The 17,425-nt window shown below is 45.6% G+C and overlaps 1 protein-coding gene across 1 annotated transcript in view; it reads left to right on the forward strand.

Annotated features, from left to right (window-relative positions):
* The first annotated feature begins 211 nt into the window (after nt 1-211).
* The window catches only part of Nhsl2 (NHS like 2), a 243,221-nt gene continuing 226,007 nt past the window's right edge, over nt 212-17,425 (forward strand). Inside the window, exon 1 of the mRNA XM_029473275.1 lies at nt 212-668. Within this exon, the coding sequence (XP_029329135.1) occupies nt 389-668 (280 nt within the window). The 5' untranslated portion in view covers nt 212-388. The remainder of the gene's footprint in view (nt 669-17,425) is intronic.

A 17,425-nucleotide genomic window follows, 5' to 3' on the forward strand; every position in this document is an offset into this window, starting at 1 on the left:
AAGAAGAAGAAGAAGAAGAAGAAGAAGAAGAAGAAGAAGAAGAAGAAGAAGAAGAAGAAGAAGAAGAAGAAGAAGAAAGGGGATGGTGGGGGTGGGGTGGGGTGGGGAGGAATCCCGAAGTAGCTGAGTGAGCTGAGCGAGGGAGGAGGAGAAAGCCAGGGAGGAGGAGCCCAGTGGAGCAGAGTCAGAGGGACTGGTGGCTCCTGCGAGTGTGCAGCCCGCGGGGAGCCGGCGCTGCAGGCTGTGAAGCCGCCTGCCCGCCCAGCCGCCCGTGCCTCTCGCTCGCCCGCGTCCCGGGCCCTGCTCCACCAGAACCGCCGCTGCCTCTCAGGATTCCCGAGTGCCACAAGGCTAGCGGACCGGGCCGGTCCCCGCGCCCGCGCCCGGGATGCCTTTCTACCGGCGCACTGTGGTGCCCCAGCGTCTGTGTCCGCGCAACCCTCAGCAGCCGCTGGCTGAGCTCCGCGACGTGAGCCACCTGGCCGCGCTCAGTCTGCTCCGCCAGCTCGCAGACCTCTGCGGCCACTCGCTGGCTCTGCTGGAGGACCTCGAGGGGCACCTGCTGGCTCTGGGGCGCCGCACCGACAGCCTGTACCGGCGCACCGTCCGGCTCCGCCGCCGCCTTCCCTGTCGCCTGCTTGGCCCGGAGGATGATGAAGAATTGCTAGGTAAAAGGCGCGAGGCGCCCGCGACCCTTTCCCACCCGCCTCTGGGGATGTCCCTCTGGGTCTGCCCGTGGCCGCCCCTCAAAGATCGAGGGACACGGCCTCCAGGACGCCCTCCCGCCGTCCGATCCTCCCGGGATCCGCTCGCCCGGTCCCGAGTGGCCCCCTGCCCTGGGTCTGGGGGCTGCCGCCACCTCTCGAGTGCTTGGTGGAGAGGGAGGGGATCCGTAGGGTCCTGGGCGGCGCAGACCAAAGAGTCCCGGTGGCTCCGGGAACCGAATGGCCTTGCCTGCGTCTCTCCTGATGGGCCACTTTGGAAAGCGCGCCCGAGCTGCCCGCCTGCCTCTCGGGCGGCGGGGGCCTCTGCAGCCAGACTTGTGAGACCTCGTGCCGGACTGCGAACGGGCTTCCCGCGCCCAGCCGCCTCCGAGCTCCCTTCCCGCCCGCTTCTCCCCGCACACTCCGCGTTGCCTCGCTGGGAGTGGCCGGCAGGGGGAGGGGAGACTGCCCAGGGCTTAGCGGATTCCATACCCCCCCACCCCCCGCCCCAGCCGCTAAGGTCCCGCTGCCCAGATTTGCGGGAGAGAACCATTTAAAGAGACTGTCATCGGTTTTCTTAAAAATGTGCTTGCCAGCCATGCCCAAGAAACGCCAGGTCCCGGGAGTTTCCTTACTGAACACTAGGAACCTGTGAGACTGGAGGCGGGCGGGAGCTCAGGCTCTTTACTACTTTGGATCTCAACACTTTGGATAGGGAGGACCTCTTCTGCAAAGAAAGGCAGCGTTCCCTTAGAATGTGGGACTTCTCTTAAATGGGGTCGGGGCTGAGTATGTTTAAAAATGCTGAGAGTAGAGGAGGCATGGCAGGTAACAGGGACAATTGCCACCTAGGGAAGGCTAGGAAGGGGTGTCAGGGGAGCAGTGTGCCAGAAAGTTTCAGAAGGAGGCGGAAGATGGCTACTTGCTGACTTTTGAGGGAGGCCTTGGGAGAGAATTGTCTGGGTCAGCCTTTCTTTCTTGCAGACTCCACCCCTAACAAAATGACAGGAGTCAGAGGTTCTGGCGCCCCTCTTCCTTCATAAAGGTCTCTGTCCTTTGAGGTAGATGGCAGAGGTCACCACTAGAGAAAAATAAACTGAATCCTTTGAGCAAAGGAAGGTGGAAGACACAGATGACTGCCAGATGGAATGTGGCCATGGAACCAGAAGCCTCTGGGAGATAGGAGACCAGGCAAGCCAAGGCCCAGGGTCTGGCTCCTTCTCAGTTAACAAAGAGGGTAAGAAGGTCATTGTTTTTCTTTCCCTGGGGTCCCACTGATTACCAGGATTAGTCTAGGAGAAACTTGATAAGACTTGGAGAATACTTTTCCAAATCTCTGTACAGCCCGCGGTGTACAGCCTGCCGAGAGCCACCTACTGAGTTCAGCAGGGTAAGTTGAGGACTAGGAGGAAGCTCTGCTTTTCCAAAGTATAGCTTTCTGTTTGCTGAGTCAGACAGCCCTTCCCATGGGCTGGGGTGTTGGGATAGCTTCACTAAGTCACCTGGGGACCTAACCCTTTCTAGTGATCTATTGGGTTAGAAAGAGAGAGTTTTATGCTGCAGGTATATTGTTAAAGGGGGGAAATGACACTTAAGATAAGTGTCATTGAGTTAGCCTCTTGGAAGTTTGCAAGAGCTGAGAATGGGTCTATCTCTTTTCTTTAGTGTGGTCACTTACCTTTGAGAACATTCATGTTGCTTGGCCCTAATGCATTCCAAGAACTACTGCACGCACCAAACCTTCTGTGAGTCTCTAAGAAGAGCTGCTTTTCTAGTTTGCTGCCCTAGCCTCTTCTTGAGATTCCCAGTGTGCACTTTTCAGTCGCTGGGATGAGGCACAAGTGCCAAGTGCAAAGAGAGGTGAGGAGCATACTCAGAGTGCCATCTGGCACGCCCTTGTTGCTGAGGCATAAGCTTCAACGAGGTGTCCAGCAGGCTGGATATTACATTCTGATCGTAAACAAACAAGCAGACATTGTGAGGTCTGGTTCTCTTTGTTTATTCTTTCTTGTACTCTTTCCTCCCTGCATCCTCACACCTTTACTAACCGTCTTGCTGAGGGTCAGCTCTTCCCGTTAACAGTTTACTCTGTAGACTGCCTATCTAACAGGACTTACCCTTATATTCTTCCTCTAGCTGTTTCTTCCAATCCTAGTGGGAAAGAAACCTAGGAAGGAGGGAGGTTTGGAAACGTGGCCAGAGTGAATGACAGCTGACAGACCAGCAGCTTGTGGCCTCCCTGCTGGGACAACTTGGCTGCCACTAAAGGACTGAATAGTGACAAGTCACACTGACCCACAGCATGCAGGCTGGGCTGGGGCTCTGGGAAGCAGCAGGGGAGGACAGGATAGAAGAGGAGAAAGTAGATGCTAAAGGATCACCCGTGCTTCTTTACACTGTCTCGGGTCAAGGTTACAGGGGTGGGACTGGACTAGCTTGGTTGCCTGGCAACACTCCCCCCAAAGGCTGCTCTTTGGTAACTTGAGCCCCTTTGAGACTGCCCTAGAAACTCTTGTAACTGGCATGGGGCAGGGGATGAGGGTGGTAGGGAAGAAGGCCCACTCAGGTCTGAACCAGGTCTCTTGTCTATGAACCTATGGCAATTGCCATACCAAGGCATGACCTTGCTTCTAAATAGTCCCACTTTCCCCTCCCCACATATGGCCTTGGATGTGACCCACTTTGTTGCATCCTATGGCCTTTACTCTGTGATCTTCTCAAAGTTGTTATGGTCAAAGCCAGTGGGAAATAGCTCCATGTCTGCTGCCATGTGCTGAGTCAATCCAAGCAATCCTAGTCCTCCCTCAGAGATCTATTTAATGTTTGTAGATGCTTACATGATGATTACAAAAGCAATCAGGACATCAGCCTAGGGGTATAATATCTCCTTTGAGATCTAGGTAGTAAAACACTATATAGCTCTAGGTATGTTTAGTTTATTACATTTTATTTATTGTGAGTGCACATAATATCAGAGAGAGAGGGAGAGAGAGAGAGAGAGAGGAAGAAGAAGAAGAAGAAGAAGAAGAAGAAGAAGAAGAAGAAGAAGAAGAAGAAGAAGAAGAAGAAGAAGAAGAAGAAGAAGAAGAAGAAGAAGAAGAAGAAGAAGAAGAAGAAGAAGAAGAAGAAGAAGAAGAAGAAGAAGAAGAAGAAGAAGAAGAAGAAGAAGAAGGTGCCACAGTGCATATGTGGAGGTCATAGACAACTTGTGGTATTTGGTTCTCTCCTTCTACCACATGAGACCTGGCAATGGAACTACAGTTATCAGGTTCAGTGGCAGGTACCTTTACCTTCAGAGGCATCTCCATAGCCCCTCTAGTTATGTTTCATAATACTGGAGAGCTATTGTTTCTCACTAGCCCATGGATTTTCTGTGAGAAATATGCTCTATTGAATTTTTGCAATTATTTTGGCTTGACTGCAGTTAGTGAGCTCCACAGCAGAACCCCCCCCCTCTTTGTTAAATACCTCTGCCTCTCAATATTTCAACATTGTGGTAACCCTGGCTGCAAACCGTAAAGGACAGCTGGCTTATTTTGCTTGCAATTATAGTCTGGAGCATGTTATAACTCCGCATCGGGTGAAAAAACAGGAAGACTGCACCTCTTGACTACACGAGTTTGCTATGAGATGAGATGTTACACTGTTCTTGCTTAGAAGACTGTGACATGGTCTCTGAAGTCAGATGGAGCTTAGGGGATCTTGGGAGACTTGGGACACACTTTTCCAGGACTGATTTTGTCTTTGTCTTGCTTGTTATCCGCAGAAGTTCTTGGGACAGTGGGTTGACAGAAGGGGTTTGGGGGTGGGAAACAAACCTACTTTCTTTAATTTTTTTCCCTCCCCTTCCCATTTTCTCTTTAAATACCATGAAATTCTTGGTCTGCTTCATGGTATTTTCATTTGTTGAAAACATCTTCTCTGGAAATTTGAACACCAAAATGTCCACTAGAATTTCCTCTCCTTTAGAAACAAGAAATGTAATCTTCTCCATTTTAGACATGCAAACAGCTAAAGTGACAGAAGCATCAGGATGTGAGGCCAGGAGAGGACCAGAAGACTTAAGCTATGGCTTCTGGGCTCACATTTGACTCAGATGAAGGTGATCAGGTTTCAGGAGAAGAGTGGCGCCTTGGTAGCATCTGCCCCTGTCTGTACCTCTCTGCCTTCGGAAGAGTCTGTTCCCACTATATGAACTAAAAACTCAGTCTTTAAACTATTGTGGGCATCATAGCACTTGACAGCCGAGTCTCACTCAGGAAGGGGGAAAAGACCTGTCCAAAGTCACCCAGACGAATCAAGACTCTTAGTAGCATGGGCCTCAAATTAGACCAGTCAACCAGAGGTTGGCCTCCCCCACAAGTTCTGTGCCACCATTGCCCCAGCACATCTTGCAGGCAGGACAGATTGTAGTTTGAAGGTTGAGTACTAAGAGGATTTTAGTGCCTCCACATATGTGAAAAGGGTAGAACCTTCAAATAAAGCATTAGTCTTTTGAAATGACTCAATGATTGATCAATGTTTAAATTAAAATACTTTCTTACTAGATTATTTTTCTCCCTCTCCTCTCTCTTTTGTATTCCTGTTGTTTGTGATCTACAAATGCATTCATTCTGCCAGTGTGGCAATGTGGCAGTGGCCAAGTCACAGAAAAAGTCAGTGACAGAAGTTTTTGATTCAGAAGGGGCTTCTGACATTCTAAACCAGTGTTCTGACCTCTGCCATGACATTGTGTTCCAAGTCAGTTCATTGGGAAGCCCTGCTCTGGCATTTTCTTTAGCTGGAATTTGTCCAGGGTAAGGAATGATTCCCGATCCCTTTTACTCCCCGAGGGATGCTTTAAAGAACAGCCCCCAACCCATGGTTGTAGCGCAAGCTGGAGCTGGAGAGGAAGGATGCCTAACCCTGCATGGCACAGAGAGCAGGTGGGAGGCAATGAACGCCCCTGTTAAACCTTTCAGTTTGGAGTCAAGTTTGCTCTGGAGCAATGATCCTCAGATGGGAAATGGTAGTTAGCCTCGGACACACTGAATTCTGAAGCTCACCTTTCTACCAGGGGTTTTTTGTTTGTTTGTTTTGTCTTGATTCCTGGTCCTTCTGTTGTCTTTATTCTGGCTAATCACCTTTGGAAATTGCAGTTCTGTCACGAGTATGAGGCTACATCTTGGGTATTTTCTGTTGCTGCAGTAGAGAGCTTAGTTGGCACTTCAAAAAGCATGTTTATTAAAAACTAAGGGGAAAAAGAAAGTCAAATGATTGCCAGAAATGCATTTAGCATACGTGTTTCCAGGGATGGATTGCTTATCCTGCTGTGCGTAAGTAGCTTAACAGGCTTGCTGGCTTTGCTCTTCTGTACTCTTTCAGAGGCCAGAATTCACCTTTTCTTTAAATTATTACTTTGCAGCTTTGAAAAGTAGGCAGAAGTTTGGTTCTTACTGTTGTGCTGGATTCTAGAGACTGACAGGCAAGTAGACTGGGTCTCTCCCTTCAGAGTGCTCCTAGTCTGTAGGGTTGGGGGCCATCTCTGCTCTACACTATGTCAGCATGGGACCGGGAGTGGAAGAGATCAAAACAAAACAAAACACAGAACAAAACAAAACTAAAAACCCCCAAACAAAAAACCAAACCAAACCAAAAAAAAAAAACCCTGAAAAAACAACCCCCTCCCAAAACAAAACAAAACATAACAAAACCAGTCTTCTGAAAGCTGAAGAAAGCTAACAAATAGAATCAAGACCCCACCTCACACCCCAGCTTCAACTCAGTCTGGTTTGGGGCTCAAAAATGGAATTAGGGCTTCCAGAGTCCTCCATGGTAACAATTAAACCCAAACACAATAGAATGCTATCAACAATTTTTAAATTAATTTGTACTTTTAGACACGAGACATTTTATGTTCAAACATAAGAATAGTTGGCTATTCAGCACATAGGCAATGCTTAGTGGGTCTGGAGTCATCACGAACCTTCTGTGGTAGCATAGCCTTCTAGATATGTTCTGCTCCTTCTGCTCCTAGTTGGGAATGACAAATCTTATGTTCTTGGTTCAAACAAGAAATAAGCTCTTTGCATAAGTTCATTAAGGCAAATTTATTTTATTTTTATTTATTTTAATTTCTCTCTCTCTCTCTCTCTCTCTCTCTCTCTCTCTCTCTCTCTCTCTCTCTCTCTCTGTGTGTGTGTGATTATGTGAGGATACACATGTACAGAGGCCAGAGATCAGCCTTGGGTGTTGTTCTCTTTTTATCCTCCCACTTGTTTTTGTTTGTTTTGTTTTAAAACCATTTAGTTTTATAATTACATAATTTTCCCCTTCCCTTTCCTCCTTCTAAACACTCCCATATACCCCTCCTTGCTCTCTTTCAAATTTATGGTCTCTTTTTTCATTAGTTGTTGTTACATGCATACACACACACACACACACACACACACATTCCTAAATATAGCCTGCTCAGTCTATATAATGTTACTTGTATATATGATTTCAGGGCTGACCACTTAGTATTGGATAACCACTTGGTGTGCTCTTCCCTGGGAAGACTATTTCTCCCATTCTCAGCATCCCTTAGTTTCCTATAGTTTTTTTGTCTAGGGTTGGGGCCTCCTGAGCTTTCCCCCTTTCATGTTAGCATGTTTATCAGTCTCATCCTTGTTCAGCCTCATGCTTAGACAGTCATTTTGGTGAGATTTTAGGATGTTTTGTTTAGGTTTTGAGACAGGGTCTCTCATTGGCCTGGTATTACCTTCTGAACTATCATCTCCCCAGTTTACTTTTAATTAACCCATTAATTAACTTGGTGAAGTTGGGGATTGAACCCATGGCTTCATGAGTGATAGGCAAATGGTCTATCACTAAGTTATATTCCTGGGACCTTAAGTTTTATTTTCTTTATTATTGTGTTTCTGTGTATGATGTTTATGTGGAGGTCAGAGGACACCTTTTGGGAGGTAGTATTCTCTTTCCACCATGTCGGTTTTGGGGTTTAAACTCAAATTATCAGGTTTGTAAGGCAAATGCCTTTACTCACTGAGACATCTTGCTGGCCTTATTATATAAAAAATATTAGATAAGAGTGTGACAATTCAGTTCATGCGTATAATATGTAATGATAAAAATTAGGATAGGTAATATTTCCATCTCTTTACCCATTTAAAATATTTATTAGTACATAGTAATTGTACATATTTATATACGATGATGTGATAGTCTAATACATGTATTTAGCATGTACTGATCAAATCAAAGTTTTTGTTTCTGTCTCTTTATCCTTAGTCTGTGTTTGGATACTTCAAGAGCCTCTCTCCTGGATATTTAAAAAAAATACATATAAAGGGTTCTTGTGAACTGTAGTGTACCCTCTGTGCTGAAGAACATTAGAACTTAATACTTATAATTGCCTGCATTTTGGTGTATATTGCCCAGTTTCCCTGTAGAACTCCTCCCCCATCATTTCCACCCCCTGGTAATCACTGCTTTACATTTAGCACTTAAAAAAAAAAACCTTGTATGTATGAGTGAGAGCACGCATTGTCTTTCTGTGCTTGGCTTATTTCACTCAAGATAATGCTCTCTGATTCCATGTCTTTGCTGCAAATGATAGTGCACGGAGGATGGCAGCATCCTAATGGACAAGGCTACTTTGATAATGCCACAGTTGGGTGTGACGAGTGCGTATTGGTACAAATAGCTTACAGCAAAGCTTGTGTGTGATGGGTGTTGGGGCTGGGCATGCAGGAGACAACTGGATACCAAGCCCCTTAACATGGAAAGTTTGTGCACTCAAACAGCTCTCCATCTTTCCTTTCCACCCTTCCAACTGCTCCCCTCTCTGGAAATTATAAGCGCCTCAATATAGTGTAAGATCTTTGAGGGTACGGATACCTGTGCGTTCACTGCTGTTTCTCCAGCTCCTAAGTCAGGATTTGGCACCTAGGGCATTTTACTAGGTACTGTAGCTTGACGAGATGAATTCCTTCCTTCCTCTTTTCTAGCCTAGGTTGGCCCATCCTGTGATAGTTTCTGGTAGGTGGAGATGAAGTAGAATGCAGGTCCCCAGCCCATTGGGAGGAAGGATTCTACTGCTGTGTAGATGGATGAAGGCTCCAGGGAAGGTGAAAGAGACACAGCAGACTCAGTGCAGAGATATGTCCAGGAGGATGTGATGTCTATGTCTGAAGGACAGTGTGCATTATTGTGACAGGGGAAGAGGACAATGTGGATTTCTAGTTCAGGAAGTTATCTAAACTAGTATAGGGATGTAAGAGGGAGCTGATGTGGGGAGAGGATTAGCTGGAGAGATTCAGGAGAGAGCACAAGGCTCCATCACAGCAGCAGAGGTGGGGTGGGGGAACTCCTTACATCCTGTTTGTTGGTCAGGGAGTTAGAGTGTTAGGACGGTAAAACAAAAATATATGGTTAAATTGAAGCTGTACTTTTGAGGCAGATAGGGCTGAGGTTACCTGGCAGAGCCACAGTATCTCCCTCCCTGTACCCACCCCCAGCCCCAAAAGTCTCTAGCAGGAGGGACCCTAAGAAAAAGAAAGAAAAGAGTCTACCTGTTTATGTGTCTCTGGCCCTTGAGACCGAAATCTATTATTCATGCCAGTTTTGCTGTGAGTTGGGGCGTTTGACTGCATCTTTCATTACTTTTTTTTTCTTCTAAAGAACACAGATTCTTTGGCGTGATCAGCATGTTCTCTATGGGAAAACAAGAAAATTAGTTTTCTTCCCTTTTTATTTTCTGGTGCTGGGAATTGAACTTATATAGGGCCTACCTCATGCTAGACAGGCACTCCACACTACATCCTAGTCTAAACAAAAGCATCTCTCCCTTTGGAAAACAGATTCAAGGGAATGATGGGTTTTTAAGATCCATTCCTTTTTTTTTCTCTTCCTTTGAGCAGATTCATTTGCTGCTGAGAGCCATGTAATTATCCTCCTGACAATTTATAGTCTGGTTCCTCAGTATAAGCAAAGTACCAAACAAATTATTCTCCCCAACTGGGAGGCTGTGAGGTGACTGAGGCTTCCTAATGTTACTAAACTCAGAGGCTCCCTTCCCTTGCAGGAGGTAGCACTCCAGAGCTACTAGCCAGATAGCTTTTGTTATTTATGATGTTCCTTGTTTTACCCAGCAATTCCATTTCAGGATCTTATGCTAAAGAAAAATCAGATATTGTACCAGGAGACTTGGAAGGATCTTAGCTACATAGTTTGTTGTTTGTGTTAACCCAAGAAATGAAACATTCACTAACAGTAGACTGGTTATGTAACTTTTGCTAGGTCTATGATAGAAGTGACAAAATAGTATACAGTTATGAAGAACCATGCTGTGAACCAATATGTCTTAGTTGACTGATGTTCTGAGCCACAGTTCTTTATGTGTAAAATGGGGTTAATACTACCTATTTCAGGGGGTTATTTCCAGGGTCTAATAATGTGTATAAAGTGCTTGGTGCACAGCCCACAATCACACATACCATCACCAGATACTACCCAGAAAGGTACAATTCTTTGAAGTTGTTATTTATTTATTTGGTTTTGAACTAGGATCTCACAACGTTGCCTAGGCTGGCATGAAACTTTCTGTCCTCCTGCCTCTGCCACATGAGTGCTGGAATTACACCCATTTGCCACCATGTCTGACTGCTTTGAAGGTTTTTGAAACTCCTAGATGGAGATCCTGTCAAGTCTGTTATAAGAAAAACGTTTCCTAGACAGCTCCAAATTACAGCCATTCTTCTCTAGAACTTGTGGAGAAGTCTCATGTATGCACAGAGGAGCGCTTCTCACTTCTGAGGCTGTCAGCTCATCTCTCCCGGCCCCGGGATTTTGCTTCCCTTTCAGTCCTTCCTTCATTCTCCCCCACTGAACTTGTTCACCACCTCACTGCCAATCAAGGGTAGGGGGCATCCTTTGTAATTGAAGCAGGCTGTCTATTGAGAATGCTGGCAGCCTTGGGATAGTTATTGGTATAGATTGATGCCTGCTGACCTCAGACCCAGCTGGCTAGGACCCTGGAGGGGCATTAACACAGCAGCAGAGTGTAGATTCTGATCCACCAGTCTAGTAGCTGCCTTTGCTAGTGTCTTGTTAGCTCTGTTCTAGTCTCCTGGTATGGGGAGGACCATGTGTCCTGGTTTTGCTCACTAGTTTTGCAGAATCAACTTGGCTAAGGGTGAAGAAGTTTTTTTCCTCACAAACCATACTGAGCAGTTTGCCTGAAGGTTCAACAGGTCTATCTTTCACCAGTGCTTACCCGGAGTAACTCCCAATCTCACAGCCAAGCAGCCTTGAGTTCACAGGAACTCCTTGAACATTTGGGCATTGTCTACAAGATGCCCAAACCTCTAGGCAATTCTGTCATCTCCTTGGACATGCCCCACTTATAACCAGAAGTTCTAGGGAACAGTGTTCAGGAACCAGTATGTTTTAAAAGTTTCCAAATAGTTGTACCGTACAGCTGGGGATGAAGACTTGTGTTATAGATGGCTAAGATAGATGTCACCATGATAGAGTTTGACCACACAATCTTCCTCCTCTTTCTGCTCCTTTTCCTTCTCTTTCTTTGCTCTGCTAGGGGATATTTTGTGCATGGTTAATGCTGCCAGTGAGCTACATCCCCAGTGCTTCACTATAGTGGTTTATATATTATATTTGTGGATAGATAATAAGCATGAAGTATGTAAACTTAGGTTAAAACAGGGGGCAAAATGGTCACACGTATGAATCAATCACAAACAGCCATGCCTCCAAAGTTGAGTAATATACTTTTTAATTTTATAAGTGAAGGAAGATAATTAGAAAAAAATTACTTCATCAGTAAAAAGAGTATATGCTATAGCAAAGGAAAAGATCTTTCATCTCATGTTGCTTTGGTCATGTTATCAAATCCTTGAACATTTTTAAACGAAGACAACGTTTTTCTTTATGTTATAGCTACATAGCATCACATTTTATGACACTGGGCTGGGTCTCTACCTTCAATCAACTTTTCAACAAAATAGAAAAGGTTTTTCTCTGCATACTTTTTTTTTTTTTTGGGAATCCAGGCAAAAGGAAAGACATTTTCACTTTATAGTTTCATGCTTCAAATTAGGCCAGGCCTGAAAGTACAAACTGAAGTGAAATGGTTGCTTCTGCATAGAAACAGGCAGTTGACTCCATGCTCTCCTCATTCGGTAGTCCAGACTATGCATATGCATATAGGTTATTGCATCATATGGCATAATAGAACAACTGTATAAACATGTTCAGTATTTTCAAACCATATATACTTGAACAGATTCGATTTATCTTTTTCATGTTTTATTTTGCTTGGTTGGGGGTGTTGTTGTTGTTGTTGTTTTTGAGACAGGGTCTCCTGTAGCCCCAGGCTTAACTTGAACTATATATATATATATATATATATATATATATATATATATATCTGAGGATGACCTTGAACTCCTGATCTTCCTACCTTCACCTGCTGGGATTACAGACATGCATCACCAAGCCCTGCTCAACAGATGCAATTTAGAAGACAGAATAGCTGTCCTTTCTTTCATGATACCTAAGAAATACTTTTAGAATGTGGATCCTGGCCAACAGCCACCCAGAGAAAGAAGGAAGCCTGGTCCAACAGCATCTTCGATGTTAGTGGCTGTATTTGGGCTTCCTATTTGGAACCTCCTCTGTAGCTATTTTGGGGTTCCAAGACTTATTTGATTCTGTCAACAGTCACTGGGAAAATACTGGCAAAGAGGGTATAAGGGGGAGGGGGACACTTTGAGCATGCTCATCTCAGCTGTGATCAGAGAAGAGGTGCTATAAAGGGAACCTCCACAATTTGTCTCTCAAGCATCCCTGAAACCCTGGGGATGAAGACAAGGCAGAAAGAAGGATTCCGAAAGTGTTCACCAGGAGGAAATGGTGGCTGTTTAGAGAGACTCAGGCCCAGACTCACAGATAAAATAAGCGTCTTGCGCTGTACACACATCCCAAAGCACTTCGTGATACTCTAGTTCTATGTATAATTTCTGTGCTTTCATCAGTTAAGATTTTCAATTTTCACCAGCAAAACCACACACTTTAAGTTTAAAAAAGAGGAAGGAATCTATTTATGAAGGTTGAGAAGTAGGTTTTAAGGCACTGTTCCGCTCAAAGTGCGACAGGAAAGGTCCCTTCCTGCGATGTGGGAACAGTGCAGCTCAGTGAGCAGAACTGGGAACTAATTTTGTGAGGATTTGGGGGGTAGTGAAATCTTTCCGTGTTCCAGATTCTGGGCCAGATTACCTCTTTGAATAACAGGTTACATAAATTTACTCCCCATTGTGAAAATGCCCAGTGAAATCTTTTCCTTATAACTCCAAGTTAATGAAAACAGTAGAATTAGGGAACGAGTGTCAATCGTGTGCAGAGAGCTTTTGTATTTTGTGACCAGGGCTTCCTCACTACCTGAGGCATGTGAAGAGTGAGGGAGGAGGAAAGGGGTCCAGGTGGTGAATCTCTTTGTCGCAGGGAACATTTATGGAATTCCAGGTGCCAATAGGGGCTGCTAGCATATGTGACAGATAGGTGTTCCCTGTGGGTAGAGGGGTGGCAAAAACAGTGCCTCTTCTAGGTGGGCAAGTTAGGGAGACATTCCTTTAGATATAACTATTAAACAATGGATCAGCAACTGGGCGGACCCAAGCTTAAAAGCTGTCTTCTCCGTTACAACTAAAGAAAAGTACCCTTCTTCCATGGCAGTCAGACAGGACAACCAACTTCACTGAACTGTGGCCACAATTTGAGACTCCTTTTCAGGAGCCCCCCTCCCTATAGAACAACACTGCCAGGTTCTCTGAAGCACCAAGGGACACAGATTGGTCAGAGATAGACCCCGTTTGAGGAGTTTCCAGGCTTGCCCCTCCAACTCCTATCTTATTGAACTAGCCTGATCTTCTGCCAGTTCTACTGCTGCCCACCCTTGCAGGCACAGTCATTTGGTGGTAGTAGACTGGCTATCCCTCAGATGCCCAGGTGCCAGCTACAGTTTGAGGAGGGCAGCAGACATTCCTCTGTCTGTGGCTCTACTCTAGAATGAACAATCAGGGCTACTTGTTAACTGTGACTAAAACATTGTTTTGAGATACTGGATGGGAAAATGCCACTATCATTTCTTCCTTCACAATGGTTTAAAAACTTGACTGTTTTCTCTTGAAATGGGCTTCAAAGTGGGAGTTTAGAGTCGTGTGTGGTGGTGACTTACCATGCAATCTTAGCACTTGGGAAGGCTGAAGCAGGAGGATCAAGAGTTCCAGACCAGGCCTGGACTGTATAACAAGACACTGTCTTTAAAATGGCTGAGTTTGGGCATAGCTGAGATATTTTCCCTTTTCATGTTCTTGTCCCTTAATAAAAGAAAGCAGTTTATCTCTAATCTGGTGATTTAGAGTTGGCTCCAAAAACTAATTCCTACCCCGATCGTCACACTAAGCCTGTGCTGGCCTCTGTGCCAGATATTGCTGATACGTAATTCCTAAGAGTTGCCTTTAACTCTGGAGTCTTAATTCTCAGGGAGATAGTGCAGAAAGCAGTGTTACTGCAGACAGCTAAGTCCTGCTTGGAAAGCACTGGGCACAGGGGCAGGGAAAGCTTTCATAGTTCTTTCCTCTTGTTCTCCAGAACGTTTATTCATCCTTCCAGACCCACACTCAGCTCCTGCCAGCTCTTTCCAGCCTTCTGACTCCCTCTGCTGTGCCCTGACTCCACTTTATTCACGTTTGCAGCCACCGGATGATAGTCCACGCAGAGGCTGCCAATATGCATTGACCTTTCTCGAACCCCACTTTTATTTCCTTCCCTTTACTACCTCTTGAATGCAATGTAACCCTCAGTCGTAGGAACTTGGAAGAGCACCCTGGTAACTCCTTTCTTCAGATGAGCCAGGAGTTGCCAGTTAGAGAGAGCAGTCTCTCCCTGGTGGAGGTAAATCTTGTCTTGATGGAGGTAGGGACTTGGACATAGCATGCAGCTGCAGAGTCCTTCAGATCCTGAGGGCTGGGGATGAATTCCAAGTGTCTCCCTGAGCCAGACTTCAGTCAAGTGGTTGTGGGTAGTGAGCCACAGACCTTTTGGGGGAGGAAGAAGCCCCATTGTGATGGTCGTGAAGTCGCTTGCCTTTGCTTATTTAGCCTCTGATAGGAGCAGAGTCCTGGTATCAGCTCACAGGAGTAACTTTTAGTTCCGAGCCTCTATTTTTCCTGTCAGGAAGAGCAGAAATACTCCTCTATGGAAAAAAAAAAAGCTTTGGAAACAAAACCTCATGCCTACAATGTTACATATTATCCTTGAGGAAAAGGACAGTGGCTGACTCATCCATCTGTCTTCAACATCTAGTTGGAAAGTAGGGATGATGCAAGTGTTTGTTGAATGACTAATGGCTGCTTAGGAGATGGGTTTTTAATTTTATTTTTTATTTATTAACTTTGGCTTACTACTTAATAAATCCTCTGTATCAATGAATACTTTCTCTTAGACAAGGTATTAGTTACTTTTTAATTGCTGTGATAAAACACCATGACCAAGGCAACTTATAAAGGGGAGGATTTATGTGGGCTTACAGTTCTAGAGGTATTGGAATCCATTAGCACCATAGTGGGGAGTATGGCAGCAGGCAGGCGTGACATTAGAGCCACAGCTCATGTCCCGATCCTCAGACAGGAAGCATGGAACACACCAAGAGTGGCACAAGTCTTTCCCTTTTTCCATTTGTTATTAGCATATTTTTCACACAATATATTTTGACCATGTTTCCCCCTCCCCCGACTCCTCCCAGCTCCCCTTACCTACCCAACTTCCTGTTCCTTGTCTCTCTCAAAAACAAACAAGGACCATCTCCCCCTCCTGGCTCAGGATTCTATGCAGAGGAGGAGGTGGAAAGTCTGTCAGGGTCTGAGGTGGTGGGGTGACTCCTAAGGAGCAGCAGCAGCCAGACCCAGAAGGACTGGAGCATGGATGAACTCACAGAGACAGCGACAGCGACAGCGACAGCGACACAGCAGCAGGCACAAGACCCATACAGGTTCAAACCAGGCAAAGTTCCAGCCCTGAGAAGGGAAGGGGGCACTAAATCCCACCCCTCCTGCTGGGAGAGGGAAAGTCAGTTTTCTCCAGGAGCTGGGTGTGTCAACTTGACCCCAGGGCAGGCCCCATGCTGAGGAGCACTTAGTTAACACAAAACAAACTAGGCACTTTGGTTTTGGGTGTGGGCTTTTTGTTTTGAAGCTTCAAGCCCACCCCCACCTCCTTCAATACACCTCCACCAACAAGACCACACCTCCTACTCCTGTTGCCCTAACTGGGCCCCAGTATTCAACTATACGAGCCTCTATGGCCATTTTTCAGTCAAACCAGGGCAGCTCCTTTGTAACTTCTGCAGTTACCAATACTGTGAGTCTCACAGGACTCCAATACTCAAGAGGACATTGATGGGCTCTTTGCTATTTTGCCTGCAATAAGACATACAGCTGCCACGTTAATGGTGGCTTCCAGGCTGTGGCCTTTATTTCATTTCATTTCATTTTTTTTTTTTTTACTGTGTTTGGGTATTTTTTCCACGTGTATGTCTGTGCACTGTGTTTGTGCCTGGTTCCTGCAGAGACCAAAGGAGGACATTGATTCTCCTTAGAACTAGGGTTACAGGTGGTTGCAAACCACTGTGTGGCTGATTGTAATCCAACCCAGTTCTTCTGGAAGAGCACTCAGTGCTCTTAACTCCAGAGCATCTCCCTAGCCCCAAGTATGACCTTTTACAAGCTCAGATCTCGAACCAGGTTCCTCCAGGCTGTGTGTCCCCTCCATGCCCGTGCCCCCAACCCAACCACAGTATGCAGTTTTACTCAATACCCACTGTTACCAGAGTGTGGCAGTTAGGCTGCCTCCCCGCAGCCCCTGCTGCCGCCTTTCACTGTGCTGGTGGTTGAACCTAGAGCAGAACACATGCTAGGTGAATCCTCTAGTCGTGAGATACCCTCAGCCATTTAAAATTTCTTTTTTAAAAACTTTGATACAGAGTCTCACAAAGGTACTTGAGCTACTCTTAAACTCATTGTGTAGGCCAAGCCATCCTTACATTTATGATTCTCCTGTCTCAGCCTCTTGCACAGCTGTGCCAGTGAGCCATGTACCCCATCTTATTTTTGCACACCTCTTCTAAACATACATTTATATCTTTTTATTTAGCATAAACAACCCCCAATTTTTAAATTGGAAAAGGCCCTTTGTTAATAAAAGCATGGCTCATATTCTGATGTTTAAGAGCAATATGTGCCTTGCCAACCCATTTTATCCTCAAGGGTTTCATGACAGAGTCAGCCATTGTCATCTCCATCTTGTTGGTGAGTCAACAGTCTCAAAAGAGAGGAAGTAATTTGCTCAAGGGTCAGAAGGACTGAGAGTTGCAGAGACTGTGGGCAAATCTATCAGGGTATTGTCTTAATTAGTGATTGATATTAGAAGGTGTGGCACGGGGGGGGGCACTCGTGGGCAGGTGGTCCTGGCGTGTATAAGAAGACAAGGTGAGTGAAGAGTGGGGAGCAAGCTAGGAAGCATTGCTCCTCCATGGCCCCTGCATCATCAGTCCCTGGGCCTTGCTTCCTTGACTTCCTCTTCTGATAGGAAACTTGATTTTCTATGTAAAAGTAGCATTTTTTACACACTGTTTTCATTTATGAAGCGTCTTTACATATATTTTC

Source organism: Mus caroli, chromosome X (assembly GCF_900094665.2).
Source record: "Mus caroli chromosome X, CAROLI_EIJ_v1.1, whole genome shotgun sequence".
Lineage (NCBI taxonomy): Eukaryota > Metazoa > Chordata > Mammalia > Rodentia > Muridae > Mus > Mus caroli.